Below are 14,511 nucleotides of genomic sequence, written 5' to 3' on the forward strand. Positions count from 1 at the left end.
GTCCTGAAATACCGTCGCTTGATTCTTCACATCACGAGTTAGGACAGCAGAAGAGAACCACATATGCTGATGACCACGGATGGCTTCAAACCCCACTACAACTATGCTTTTTTCCAACCCATTATCTTGGTGATGATTTTCTTACTAGCTCACATTCCCTGCATACATTAACTCCCTCAACTCATCGGTAGAAAACTGCACAGAGTATGGCAATTTCGTGATAATAGGATACATACCGCCCATACTTGCCTCCGGCCTTACGTAATGAGAACCGATATGAACGAGAGCACCTAGAGCAAGAGCTAGTTGCTTGGCGTCGAGAAACCCGCAATCAGTATCAGTGACTGCTTAAAGAGCGTCGCATGTGGTTTCTTGACGTCCTCTGTATGCTGGGTGCGATACGATGATATTGGAGTTATGTCATGGGTGAGGAACCAAATATTGTAGACACTGTTTGTTAATGCTGATAAGAACGATGGGACTGAAAAGGCTTTGGAACGTTTTGGACGATATAACATTTGAGGAAAGCTGCTGAATTTATTCCCGTGATTTCACACAATCCACACAACGCCTTACGTACGTGTAGATATATAACATATCAAGATCTTAGAGGACAAGCATCTACTAATGCTTAGTTCCGAATGTGGAGCAGAGCATTCATTTATCTAACCTTATCTCCGAAATATCAAGTCAACCCCACCACGCATATGAAAAATCTTTGCAAAAAATGTGCACGAAAATCAATTATCAAAAGAATCTACACATTAATGATCAGGAATAGTAAAAGACATGTTATAGAAGCAAGAGGAAAGCTCCGCCGGGGTTCTGGACCCTAATATCTTGCTTCGATTTCTGAACGCCGAAGATTTTGAGGAGACTTTTCCAACCTTCAACCTTCAACACTTTCCTTGCATCAATGCAACTTGCAAAAAATTGGAGCGGCAGGGAGTCGAACCCTGGACTTCATCGATGGGAATCAAGGAATCCTTTCGGAATCTTGAAGATGCAAACGAGGCACTCTACCACTGAGTTACAGCCCCTGAAAGTTGTTGTTGTTGGTGAAGGAAAGTTTTTTAATTTATTTATATTATAATAATCCATCTACTCAAGTGAAGTGGAGTCCATACAGTGGGACAAATTACGACTAGATGTCTTGTCAAGTGCAGGACCCGCACGAGGACCTCTTCTCATTGTTCTTCTGTGATCACCCTGGCGAGTTTTCATTATTCATCATATTGAAAACCCTTTTTTCATAAGGCCTCTTCTCCTACGTTACACTGTACTCCATCTTGGTTTCTCGTAGTCATCAGAATTCCCTTCGCCGTCGCCGACGATATGCACCACACAGTTCCTCATTTCCGCCTCGGAGCTTTCCCTAATAGGTTCAACTGCAGTTCTTCTTTGTGCACTCATCGTTATACTTCCCCTCCGCATCTACATACCTACAGCCCGTAATTCTACACCAAATGTGTCGTGTCATGGTGTTTCCTGAAGCAGACTACTCTGTTTGTCCTAAAAGACTCAGAAGCAAACATCCACTATATGGCTAAAATCTACCACCGCCTGATAGTTCAGATGATATTGTTCTGGGACTCAAAACGTTTAACCTCTGTGGCATATCTCAACTGCCAGCTCATCAGCCATCGACAACATGGTAGCCCGAGTAAACTCTCGATGTTTGGTACGGATCATTTCTCTATACCAAAAAAGGGTCAAATAACCTTGATAACTTTCCGGAAAGGCTGATGAAGATGAGGAGGGTACTACATTGATGAACAATGATAGTTCGAACACATCGTCCATATGAGGTTGAAATAAATGGACCTCGTGCCTCAACCAAACACGGCTACTAAGACATAAGTCTCAGGTAACAGATCATCTAATCTTCTGGCCATGGACAATCTCCAGGTTGGTATGAAGCGAAAAGTAAGGGGATCAATGCATGAGGTTAGCAGAGAGACTACCGCGAAGGCGGGGGTTTTCCAAATTCATGCGTATATGAAGCAAACTGTATCACAAGTTGTCATCAAACACAAGGTCACGAAACCTGCTATCTGAGCTTCAAACAGATGAGCACTCAAGCTTTCGAGAGCGAGAGGCTGGGCATAAGTTTCTAGACCAAAACGCGACTTGGTGAAAGCGGTCTCAACATGTTAATTCGTTAGATTGAAAAGAATGAATTACTCACGATCTCGAAAACGGTTAGTATTCGAGAGAAATAACCAAGTGGTTCCTGCTGGGAAGGTCTAAACATAGCAAAGTTTCACAGCAATAGAAAATACATACATTGAAGAAAATTCTTGGTGCTAATTGGTGCTCTGATTTTTAATCTTTATACAGCATCAAATATTCAAGCATAGTGAGTTAGCCTGTCACCTTTCAGCAAATACGTCCTTTTTAAAATTGTCCTTATAATACCCTGAAACTTAGTTTTTTCACCGTCCTGCAGCTGCAGATCTGCTTCTCCTAAAATTGGCTCACTCATCAAAGAGTTGACATTTCATAATCTTTGATCTGTCCAATCTTTATACCATACTCAACATCAGGGTATTTTCGTCTGATTTTACAACATTCCACGAATAGTCATCAATGATTAAGCTCCAAATATCTGAATTAGATGTCTTGAGATAAAGGATACATACAAAATGTTTTCTTTTTTGACATAGAAAAAGGTCATTGTTCTCTTGATCAAAAATTTATTGTCCTGAATATTTTTTTTATCAATCCTGACTATTAATACGCCACTGCCTTGTTTGCTTACTACAAAATAGTAATCTGGTATTCAAGAAAAAGTTACTGTATTAACTGACATGGAACATTAAAATGTAGCCATTCTAGCCAAAATGGAGAAGCAAGTTCTATGAATTATTCAAGTAAGGATCTTGGCTGACTCGTATTCGTTTTTCTAAACCTTTTCCTACACTCAGAGAACTGAAATCACAGGCAACACACGATACCTCACCCTTAATTCTTATCTAATTCTTATCCTCTTCTTAGTCACCACTTTCTTCCTCATCCTCGTCATTACTTTCTTCGCTGTCCTCATCATCACTTTGATCCTCGTCCTCCTCCTCCTCCTCCTCCTCCTTCCTATCATCCCCTTCATCATTATCCCCACTCTCTTCCTGATACTCTTCCTCAGCTACAGCCTGATCAGTAGCACGCTGGTTCTTAATCACAAGATCCTTAAGGTTCCTCTTGCTTCGACTCCAACGACTCAAAAAGGAGCGAGGCGTATTAATCTCTCCATACCAATCATCCCAAGCACGATCCGCTTTCGCAACACTTAACATCATCTTCCAGTAACCAGGAACACGACGACTAAGTACCGTGATATCGTAAGCTGTTGCTGTGGTTGGTGCAACGGTTTCATGAACACGCATTGTTTCTGCTTGGACTGTGGAATTGACTAATTAGCTTTTTATCTTAGATATGTTATATGTTGAGATGAAAGTTTTACTTACATCGTAGACTTTGAAGATACAATATTTGGCCCCCCTGTCCTAAGAAGGTCGGATCATCGAGATTGGGATAGGCTCCGGGGCCATATTGTTGGTCTTTGAACCATTGGTCGTAGTTGACAACTGGGGCAGACATTTTGGGACGAGAAGAGAGTTGGTGCAGGTGATGGTATGATGGTAATATGAAAAAGGGACTGGGGCGTCAGTACACCCAAAGCTTAGCTTTCGAGTTAAGGTGGTAGATTATGGTGGTGAAAAACTACGACAACGTGTACAATGCGTGGGTGGTGGGATCAGCCTGAAGCTCGCTGTGATGATGAGCTACCGGTATGTCGGGGTCTGGTTCTAGGAGAGTAGTACTGTTGTTAGTTTGCGCGCTATTGATCTTGGTATGGATTCAAATGTGACGATAATATGTAATGTCTTCATGTAGTGAGCGTGGGAACCGTTGGTAGCTGATACCTAGCTGGGCTAACTTTTTTAAAAGGGAATTCCAATACAAAGAGAGGGTGAATTATGAGGTAGTTTCAATCTATTTAGTTGCACTTTAATAGAACTTTATGTACTGCTCTCCGTGATGCTTCTTAAAGTAAGTGATCGAGGGTGCCGTACCCGAGAGTATATACAACGTTGAGATGACAACATTAACTGTGTGAACGAAGTGAATGACTTCAATTCAATTACTACTGTAATAAAGAACTAAGCGAACGCGAAAGAGACTAGCTCTTTTAGTAAGTCTATATAAGACTTACTACTTTCAATATGTAGCTAGCTCTTTAGACAGAATACAATTAGACATACAGGACCTACGTAATCCGTGGGTGCTACGTCTTCCGTATCCTTCTCGTACCAACATTAACCTTTCATATTCGCTTATACCACATGTTTAGATGATTGTATACGTGTTGACCTCCTGGGATCTTAGCAGCATATGCATATATATTACATGATGCATATAAGGAGCAAACAAAACTCAACTTTTAATTCATTCTTTCCTTTTTGGTATACTGTTTGTTTGCTTTCAATATTTTGATTTCAAAGCACTTTAATTCCGAAGGCCGAATACCTAACCCTATTCCTTCATTTTTTGAATATATACTCGCAGCTTAACTGCTTAGCTAGAGAATCAATCAATTCAATCTGATGCTCTTTCTGGTCTCAAGAAACCCAATAATACGGCTTGGGTTAAGTGGTTTGGTTGCTGTCAACATAAGTCTCTATGGACTCTGGAGTCCTAGCTTTGATGTTTTACATTATAATTACTTACCCACAATATACTTATTTCTCCATAGAAGAGCAGAAGAAACAACAGAAAATCTCTAATTAAGAAAGAATACAATCTTCTGAGCTAATAAGGTCAAGACGGATGCTTAAGTATCGTAAGTGATCCAAGGGTGTATTCGTATTCATGGTTGTTCAAATAGAGAATGAAGATCAACATAACTGTTTAGAAGGTTATTCTAATTCACTATTAAAAGTAATTATCAGAGGAGTTTTTGCAGAGGCAGATGGAAGGACAAAGACATGTACAAAATATGAGGAATCAATTAATGTAGAGTCTTACTGCTCAGATAGCAGCATCAGCAAACTCTAGTCTCTGACACTTACAAATCACCCAAAGGTTCAACAACCAAATATGACAGTTCATCTCATTCAACAATTAACCCGGGAGTGTTTGCAGCTCGGAAGTTTGATTTAGAGGAAGATAAGATGCTTCAGACTTCCATCGACTATGCAAACAACAAGGAAACAATTGTACATGACACCTAGCCTGCATATACTTAGATTTCCCCATAATATTTGACCAATAAAATAAACAACAGTACAAACAAAGTCAATAATATGAAGCATGGAGAATACTTACTTAAAGGATACTTGGAAGAAATAAATTGTCAGAACATAAATTTGACGTACAAGCAGGTTGAATGATCTAAATCGCTGCTTCTTCTCCCAACTCGCTGGGAGTAAGTAATACTAAAAATATAGATATTTGAGCAAGAGTATAACCATTCAACCCACAGCCATCTTTATTTTCTTTGCACAATAGCTTCCTCAACGAATTACTACGAATTTACCCCTGGAACCGAATCTGGACTTCATCACTACCAAGTACGACGTCGTGAGCCTTCCAAATAGCTGTAGAGCCTCGAGAGCAGTGCTTACTTATATTACTCCACCCGGGATTCTAGACGCCGCAGACAAGTTTCCCTCTCTGATATTGTCAATTCATCGCAGTTTATATCTAGATGATGCCTCAAATTTTATATCTTTAATGCCTATTCGTAGTTTGTAAAACACATACTAACTACACTTTTCGATCCGATACTTAGAGATCTCATTCGAGAATATAAATATCACTCAATAAACTCTTTAATAAGTATCTAGAGTCAAGAGAGAATATCCTATCTAATATAACTCTTTTATTATTTATTATTATATCATTTTTTATATAAAATAAATTCTTATAATTTCTCTTAATTACATCTTTTAAAAATTAAATTTATTATTATAATCAAATTTTTTTAGAATTTATCAATAAATAAATAAATTTCCATCTCTAACAATAAATATAACAAACAATTCCTCAATCACCCACTCACTCATTCATCATCCATTCAGCTCACTGTTACGAGGTTTGCCGTCTAGATCACGTGGAAGTGCTCTAGGCTCTCGAGGTGGTTTATAACTAGGCGTCAAGCAGGGACTTAAGTAATGACAATAATGATATGCAATTCGTAACTAATAGTAGAGTATACTAAATGATTGATCTTGATCTTGAGCACGAAGCTCTATACGAAGGGAATCCATCTTGATTATATAGACCTTCGTATTCCAACATTGAAGCGATGGAGCTGGGGAGCGAGATTCGAATCTCGCTCCTTCGCTCCCTCGCTCCCTCACAAGACTATCCATGTGATCCTATAACACGTGATAATAGTTTATAATGTTACAACGTAACACTCACTCACTAACTCACTTCACCAAAATCCACCAATCAACCCCCCCACTCCTTCCCTACCCCACCAAAAACCAACCCCACCCACCACATCCAAACCAAACCACCTTCAAAAAAATCAACGAAAACAAAATACTCAAATAGGTGGAATCAAACCACCGTGATTTTCAATCCAAGAATACAATTCATTGGCGGTGCTGGGAATCGAACCCAGATTGAAACGGATCCATTCGTGATATATCCCGTTAGAGATGAGCCACAACGTCACGTGCTACCATTACACCACACCACCTGGTTCGAGGTTGTTATTTTGATGAAGGCGGGAGGAGTTTAGAAAGTTATGTTTGTGGGGTTAAATTTGGGTTTGGGAGGGTGAGGATTGTAATGTTAGTATGATTATTGAAGTAAAGGAATGAGTGAGGAAGTGAAAGAGGGAAGGAAGGAATAAATAAAAAAGAAAAAAGATTTTTTTTTTAATTTATTAAGATGAGTTCTGTTTGTTTACTTACTCATTTATTATTTATTTATATATGAATTCAAAAGAATAATAATTAACGTGGTTTATCAGCGAGTCGCCACTATCAGCGAGTCGCCACTTTTTCAATATCTTTTATCATTCAATTTCAAGACGCGATATTTCAACGAATTATTATGGAAATACAATCAAAAGAGGCCAGAATAATCTTAGCTATTGAAGCTATTCAAAAATCGAAAAATCTTACAGTTGGAAAGGCTGCGAAAATCTACAAAGTCCCTCGAACTACATTACGAGATAGAATGGGCGGTCGAATTCACAGAATGGAAACTCGAGCAAATAATCTTAATTTGACTGAAAAAGAAGAAGAGGTGCTTATTCAGTATATTATCGATATGGATGAAAGAGGATTTGCATCTAAATTAAGTGGTGTAGAAGATATGGCGAATTATATTCTTGAATCAAGAGGTGCGAAGAGAGTTGGAAAGCTCTGGGCTCATCGATTCGTAAAGCGTTGTACAAAATTAAAGATGCGTTTTAGTTGTGTTTATGACTTTCAAAGAGCTCTTTGCGAAGATCCCAAGCTTATTGAAGAGTGGTTTCGATTGGTATCGAATATGCAGGCGAAATATGGTATTCAAGATTGCGATTTCTACAACTTCGACGAAACCGGCTTTATGATGGGTATAATATGCCCTGGAATGGTTGTAACTAGTTCTGAAAGAAATGGCAGAAACAAGGCAATACAATCAGGCAATCGAGAATGGGCTACGGCAATTATATGTGGTAATGGAGAAGGTGAAACTATACCTCCATTTCTGATAGTTCAAGAACAAGTTCATCTTTCCAATTGATATACCGAAACCGATTTTCCTGCGGATTGGGCTATTAAACCTACTTCTAATGGATGGACGAATAATGAGACAGGTTTAGAATGGTTAAAGCACTTCGATAAATATACTAGTCAACGAAGAAAGAGCAAATATCGAATGTTAGTATTGGATGGGTATGAAAGTCATGAATCGATACCTTTCCAATCATATTGCAAGTCAAATGACATTATATGTGTAAAGTTACCATCGCATTCAAGTCATTTAACTCAACCACTTGATGTTGGATGTTTTAGCGTACTCAAACGTTCATATAGTTGTCAAGTTGATGAGTTTATCAAGGCATATATCAATCATATTTCTAAGGTTGAATTCTTTATAGCTTTCAAAGTTGTATATCAACAATCGATTACAATTCAGAATATGAAAGCTGGCTTTCGAGGAGCAGGACTAATACCATTTGATCCTCAAGCTGTGTTTTCGAAATTAGATATTCGAATTCGCACACCTACCCCTCCATCGATCCTTTTGGAATCTGCCAACTCTTGGGTCTCTCAAACACCTCACAATCCAATTGAAGCTCTTTTACAATCAATTTTAGTGAAATCTCGAATTGCTCGACATCAATCAAGCTCTCCTACACCTATATTCGAAACTATAGTTGCATTAGCTAAGGGTACAGAACGACTAGCTTATGAGAATATACTCTTAAGTATAGAGATTTGTATGCTTCGGAAGGCAAATGAGGCATTAAGCAAACGTCGACACATTAAAAAAACTCAATTACATCAAGGAAGAGTACTTATTGGTCAGGAAGCTATAGATATAATATCACAACAAGAGGTGGATATTCAGATTCGACGCGACGAGCGTCAAAATAAGGGAAATTCCAATGGGGAATCATCTACTAATCGATGCTGTAGTAAATGTGGAAAGACTGGTCACAATTCAAGAACTTGTTCTAATAATATAATAGACCCTAGATTATTAGATTCTTAATAGTTTAAATCAATTGATTCAATAATTGTTGATTAAAATAAGTTTAAAGTGGTTGAATAAGTGAAAAAGTGGCGACTCGCTGATAGTGGCGACTCGCTGATAAACCACGTTAAATGAAATCTTCAAGGGTGTTTTGTATTGACGTTTAATGTTTAATATTTACAAGAACACAAATATATATAAAAATAAAAATATAGATATCCTTCTATCTACCTAGATATCTACCATCTCAAAAATTTCTTCAACCTTCCTTCCAATCTTTCAATCTTTCATCTAGGTCAGTACAATATAATCACAATCAATATCCTAATCAAAATCCATCCATCCATAAATACCATTTCATCATTTCATGAAATTCGACCCAACAATCTAACCTAACCTAATCTAAACCGCAATAAAGTAAAGAAATAAACCACTCTTTGCACCGCAAGCCATGGATAATTTCCATCATTCTTCATGAGATTTGATTGATTGATTCCTCCTCTTGTGTATCAACACGTGAATGATGTATGATATATCGTATCTAAGATTCATCACACTCATCAGATTCCTCTGATTCGGGAGTAGGTTCTTCAGCGACGGAAGGAGAAGGAGATGAAGCGGGGGTAGCGACAACATCTGGAGTAGATACTGCAGCGACTGGAGAAGCAGAAGGAGTAGCGACAGCATCCGCAGCAACAACAGGCTCAACAGTATCCACTTCAGAAGAAGTAGAAGAAACCGTAGCCGGAACCACAGTCTTAGCAGACCCGGTACTTCCAGATTTCAAATTTCCCGAAGCAGTAACGACGAGTCCGGGAGTAACAGCCACATTCTTAATGATAACGGTACTACCACTCAAACCGGTAACCCTGACATCCACCGAGGTAGTTCCGAAACCAGAGCTGTTTTCGAAAAAGTTGTAGGTGGTGCGGGTGGTGGATTTCCAGGTCTTACTTCCGTCGGTCGAGACTTCGAGTTTGGAGACTCCTTCGGCCGCGTTGACGACTTGCATGCTGAACCAGTAGGCTGAGACTCCTTCTTTGAGGTGCACTTGGAGGGGGGTGGTGATGGGGCAGGGGACGTAATCCCAGGTTATGTCGATGATGCCTACGCTGAGGGCGGCGAGTTTGGTGAAGGCATTTTGGTAGAGATCTAGATGGTTGGTTCCGCAGCCGGGACATTCGTCGGTGATCTGGGGGTTTGTTAGTTTTTGAGTTTGTTTTGATGGTCATGTTATGATGGATTGATTGATGGGATAAATGATATATTGAATACATACCATAGCAGTAATGTTGTTACCAGATGGACCAGTAACAGAAACACAACGACCACAGTTTGCCGCAGTAGCCCAGTTGGAATCAGAGAGCGCGGTACCAAGGATATTAGATGGGAGAGTGTAGGTAGAGAATGAACAAGCTCCTCCATTGGTATTACCACCATAAGAAGTAGCTTGACCGGAGAGAGCACGTTTTCCCATAACAGCTCCTTGAGCAACGGAGAGGAAAGCAGAGGCAATAGCCACGTTCTTAATTGAGAAAACCATTTTGATTGAGTTTAAAGTTTGAGGTTGGGACCGGTGGTAAGATTTTGCTTGAAAGGAATGAGAAGATATGTTGATTGACAGTGTAGATAATGAATGACGGCTATCTTTTCAAAAGAGAGTATGTTAAAAACTGAAGACCAAAGCTTCAAAGATTGATTTATCCAAATGATATCGAATCGAAATGTGATAATGAGTAGAAAAAAAGAAAGAGAATATGGGCAAAGGAAACCAAACACCTTTTAAAGAGTAAAAATTGAAGTACAATAAAAATTAATATATTTGAAATGATACTCTCAGGGGTCTCTAGAGTAAGCAATCAATCAGCGGGGCAAGAACACCAGAATGAAGCTTGGATGATATGTTTGTTCATCCTTTGCAATTTTAGAGATGCCAGATTATTTAGTAAGATGTTACCTAGGTATCGTATGATGAAATTATTTAAAGATTGGTTCACTAGAAACTCAATCAAAGATATTGATGGATTGTCAAATGGATAACGTAGTTCAGACCCAAATTCTAGACTTTTGGAGACCTCCATCCATTCATTCATACCGGTACTAGTCCCTGGAGAACAATATCGATAAATGAAAAAGACGGCATTTCCCCGTTGGTTTCAGTTACAACGGCCGGATAGCTAAGCTTTTTTCCCCTTAATATATACTACCCTATTTTGTCCAGACTTATTCAAGTGTAGAATATATAGGTGGTCCAAATAAGAGTCTCGACCTTTTCGCCATCCATTCAAAAGCCTCTTCCAAACCTAAATTGTGAAGGAAAAGAGAGAAACATACTTTCCTCATGAAAAAGGTAAGAGCATCATTATATCAAAGTTCGAATATTCGATAGTTTGAGAATTCGGATTCCACAATAAAATAACCTTATATTAAATAAATCCGTTTGTGTTTATTTATTGTTTCGAGTTTGTACTCACTCTGCCCGTTGAAAGGGTTTTACTTGTGGATGGAAAAGGAAGGGGGTTGATTTATCCTTACTCGACTATCGTATGAGTGAAACTATATATATCCCCACTAGAGCCGCACCGGCCATATGTTGCCCTAACACGATGGAGTTTATCTGGATACACCTCCGTACTGGTGGACCTAACTGGCAAGGTTCTCACCAGTCATCCATCCATCACATAAGTGACATAGAACTCACAATTCGCAAATAACAAACTTCAATAATGAATCAACAATTAATAAAAATAAGCGTTAACTTTCCACTACAAACTTCCTAATCCAGACTCCCTCCCAACTCCCGACTCCCGACCTCCGCTTTCCTAGACGAAAAGACTCAAAATCCCGCAAACCCTAAAATTACACTTCCTCTAAACGACGGATTCATTTGTTTCTTGGCAGGGAAGATGCACGTATGGGGTGAAGTCGCTGACATCGTTTGAAATGGTTGAAGTGATTGAAGTGGATATACCTACTAGGTACGATGTCTGTGCGCGATCACTTCTCCCACTTCTCCGTAGAACTCTATTCTGATTTGCTAGGAAGTGGGATGATTGTTAGGAATGGATGGGCGCTTCTAATTGATTGTCCATTTTGAGAAAACCGAAGAGATGTCCTGATCTGAGTCCTGAAGTATTTGCTTCCCAATTTATTCATCAACAGCAATATAAGCTTGCCATTTTATATTGTGTATATATTAGGTATCCAAAAATTGTAAAAGACGGATCTGGCATTCAGCTCTTCCGGTGGATACCCGGAGATGGAAAATTTCGGTTGTCGGAGATGAGATCGTTAGATCTTTAAACAGTGCCTTTTTCTCGGCTTGACTTTCCAAGGCATTGAGCTGCAAAATTAACAGGACATGATGCAGACAAATTGGGTATGATGCGTTTGTATACAAAATTGGAAGTACTGAATTAAGTATACATACTCCGTACAATCCGAGAGAACGCGAAAGAGGTTTCTCTAAGTACTTCTCGACCGTAGATGACCGACCACCAGACAAAACGCCCGATCATAAATATTTCAGAAAACACAAACTCATATCGATACTGGGAGGAGAAATCGAGTCGCTGAAATGAGGTGGTGAATTTTGAACAGCAAGAGATATCTGACTAGTGAAGCCGAAATCCCTATGCGCAAACTCCAAAGGGCGAGGTTCCTTCAGGCTCTCAAGAGCTTCGATAAGACTGTCCTGTCCCAGAAATTAATCAATGCGTCAGAACAAGATCGAAAGACAAAATGCATACAGATTCCCGAAGTGCACCATTCCTTGATCCTCACCGTTTCGCACGATAAACATCTCCAGTCCTTCGAATTTCATCCTCCACATCTTTTCCCCTTCCTTCCCTCTCCAGCTTTCGAACTAATGGTAAAACTTTCTCCCCAAAGTTTTGAATATCATCCTCATAATGCAAAAAAGCAATCAAAACAATATCAATCCCTAAGCTCTTCAACAACAAAATTCTATCGGCAACTTGTTCAGCTGTTCCGATTAATTTTGTTTTAAACCCATCGTTGTATTGCACCAAATCGTCAAATTTGCTATCGGCCCACATGCCCTTTTTATTTTCTGTCGAAGAGCCAGCTTGTTTTGTTGCATTCGCAAATGCATTCACAGCTTCCTTGTCAGCCTTGCCTTGAATTTCAGATAAGAGTCGTATTGCCTCTTCCTCCGTTTCTTTAACAATAGCAAAGCCATTGACTGCGAAATGTATCTGATCCTCTCGACCAAGCTTCCGCGCCCGCTCTTTAACGTCAGCAATTTGCTCTTGGAATCCCTCTAGAGTATTGCCATTCATGAAATAATAATCAGATACGTGAGCTCCATTTTCTCGAGCGTCAATTGAATTACCTCCTTGAAAAATCAATGGATGTGGTCGACCTGGTAAATCAAGAGGTTTCGGCGATAAAGGATAATCGTGGAATTGGTAAAAGTCTCCTTTGTAGGAGAATTTGGGGGAAGTCCAAATTCCTTTCAAGCACTCGATAAACTCCCTGCTCCTTCTGTACCGCTCAGCGTGTTCAAGCCACCACTGCCCAATGCTTGTAAACTCTTGTTTAAACCACCCGGAAACAATATTCACAGATATCCTTCCATTCGAATAGTGATCGATACTTGCGATTTGCTTAGCTGCGACAGCTGGATTCCATGGGCCAGGTAATAATGCAGCGATGACATTCAACTTCTTAGTGTTATGGAGTAGTGCTTGGGAGAAAGAGACGGATTCGTGTTGATGATCCTACGACAGATCAATATAATTCTCTGCGAACAACTTCTGATAAAACTCACAGCTCCATACCCTGCCATGAATCTAATTTGAGTGAGAGCATATTCGAATCCTACTTCCTCTGCAGTTTGCGCATATCTCACATTTGATTCGTAATCCCAACTATGAAATATTAGTGATTGAATCTTATGAGAAAACATCAAGACTACCTTGTTTTTTGGGGAATCTTTGATATCACTAAACCACCGGAAACATTGGGTACCCAATAAGCAAACTTGATACGATCTGGCGCATCATTGAGTCCTGCTTCCGCAGAAAAATGCGCATTGTTTCCATTCGTCGTAACACTATTGGCGTATTCAATGAGCCCGGTATGACTATCACCATTGACATATCCATTGGTGATTGCGCCTGAATGACCATTGGCTGGTCCATCATGCCGAATAATAATTGGACTATTGCTGCTGATTGTGATGGTGGTAGACATTTTTACCTTAAGAGTGGTAAGGTATAAGATGCGATAATTTTGATTAAAGAGAGTAAAGAGAGAAGCGTAAGGCTGAAGAACAGAGGTAGCGAACAGAATGGAAAGATACAGCTACTCTGTCAAGATAGCTATCCCGTACCTACTGACGTTCTACAGGGACACGATACTTACTCACACCATTGTAGAACTGCCAAAAAAAACTTCCGACCGTAGTTCAACCAAAGTTTTGATTGCTTCAGATGGGACTTCTCATGGTAAGTATGCATTGATATCCTGGGCGACGGATGGTGCAATATGCACCCCTCCTTGTGCAAGAGCTTTGCTGCACCTCAACCCTGGGTTTAATTGATCGACAAGAAATCATAAAAGTAATCATGGCGTATCAATAATCCGGTGTGGAATCCATGGATCAATTTGTAGCACTAGACAAAGGTTGCAAAATCATATGTCATAAACATTGATAACATTGTGGCAGGATGAATAGAGGGAACTTCGAAAACTACTTCATGTAGTTGTGGTATTTACGCTAAGCTCTAGACAGAATAAAAAATCTAATCTTTGAGCCGGCCTTCCATCGCCAAAGATCACGTG

The 14,511-nt window shown here is 39.6% G+C and overlaps 6 protein-coding genes and 2 non-coding genes across 8 annotated transcripts; 3 read left to right on the forward strand and 5 right to left on the reverse strand.

The window, feature by feature from the left end:
• Nucleotides 1-934: 934 nt before the first annotated feature.
• Nucleotides 935-1,040, reverse strand: SS1G_14617. Its single transcript has one exon. It is a non-coding gene; the product is annotated as a tRNA-Ala (tRNA).
• A 611-nt stretch (nucleotides 1,041-1,651) lies between these two features.
• SS1G_04081 (predicted protein) lies at nucleotides 1,652-2,058 on the forward strand (the record flags this gene model as incomplete). Its single annotated transcript, XM_001594224.1, has 2 exons — nucleotides 1,652-1,681; nucleotides 1,909-2,058. 2 exons carry the CDS (start codon nucleotides 1,652-1,654, stop codon nucleotides 2,056-2,058), a joined length of 180 nt encoding a protein of 59 aa, XP_001594274.1.
• A 935-nt stretch (nucleotides 2,059-2,993) lies between these two features.
• SS1G_04082 (predicted protein) lies at nucleotides 2,994-3,597 on the reverse strand (the record flags this gene model as incomplete). Its single annotated transcript, XM_001594225.1, has 2 exons — nucleotides 2,994-3,397; nucleotides 3,465-3,597. 2 exons carry the CDS (start codon nucleotides 3,595-3,597, stop codon nucleotides 2,994-2,996), a joined length of 537 nt encoding a protein of 178 aa, XP_001594275.1.
• Nucleotides 3,598-4,869: 1,272 nt separating this feature from the next.
• Nucleotides 4,870-5,231, forward strand: SS1G_04083 (predicted protein; the record flags this gene model as incomplete). The annotated part of the gene is made up of 2 exons (XM_001594226.1): nucleotides 4,870-4,938; nucleotides 5,040-5,231. 2 exons carry the CDS (start codon nucleotides 4,870-4,872, stop codon nucleotides 5,229-5,231), a joined length of 261 nt encoding a protein of 86 aa, XP_001594276.1.
• A 1,375-nt stretch (nucleotides 5,232-6,606) lies between these two features.
• On the reverse strand, nucleotides 6,607-6,709 carry SS1G_14563. Its single transcript has one exon. It is a non-coding gene; the product is annotated as a tRNA-His (tRNA).
• A 506-nt stretch (nucleotides 6,710-7,215) lies between these two features.
• On the forward strand, nucleotides 7,216-8,721 carry SS1G_04084 (hypothetical protein; the record flags this gene model as incomplete). The annotated part of the gene is made up of 2 exons (XM_001594227.1): nucleotides 7,216-7,690; nucleotides 7,820-8,721. 2 exons carry the CDS (start codon nucleotides 7,216-7,218, stop codon nucleotides 8,719-8,721), a joined length of 1,377 nt encoding a protein of 458 aa, XP_001594277.1.
• A 523-nt stretch (nucleotides 8,722-9,244) lies between these two features.
• Nucleotides 9,245-10,246, reverse strand: SS1G_04085 (hypothetical protein; the record flags this gene model as incomplete). The annotated part of the gene is made up of 2 exons (XM_001594228.1): nucleotides 9,245-9,895; nucleotides 9,983-10,246. 2 exons carry the CDS (start codon nucleotides 10,244-10,246, stop codon nucleotides 9,245-9,247), a joined length of 915 nt encoding a protein of 304 aa, XP_001594278.1.
• A 1,971-nt stretch (nucleotides 10,247-12,217) lies between these two features.
• SS1G_04086 (hypothetical protein) lies at nucleotides 12,218-13,920 on the reverse strand (the record flags this gene model as incomplete). The annotated part of the gene is made up of 4 exons (XM_001594229.1): nucleotides 12,218-12,392; nucleotides 12,487-13,445; nucleotides 13,496-13,595; nucleotides 13,643-13,920. The coding sequence occupies 4 exons, from the start codon at nucleotides 13,918-13,920 to the stop codon at nucleotides 12,218-12,220; spliced, it is 1,512 nt and encodes a 503-aa protein (XP_001594279.1).
• Nucleotides 13,921-14,511: the final 591 nt, after the last annotated feature.

The sequence above is a fragment of the Sclerotinia sclerotiorum genome, genomic scaffold (assembly GCF_000146945.2).
Source record: "Sclerotinia sclerotiorum 1980 UF-70 scaffold_5 genomic scaffold, whole genome shotgun sequence".
Taxonomy (NCBI): Eukaryota; Fungi; Ascomycota; class Leotiomycetes; order Helotiales; family Sclerotiniaceae; genus Sclerotinia; species Sclerotinia sclerotiorum.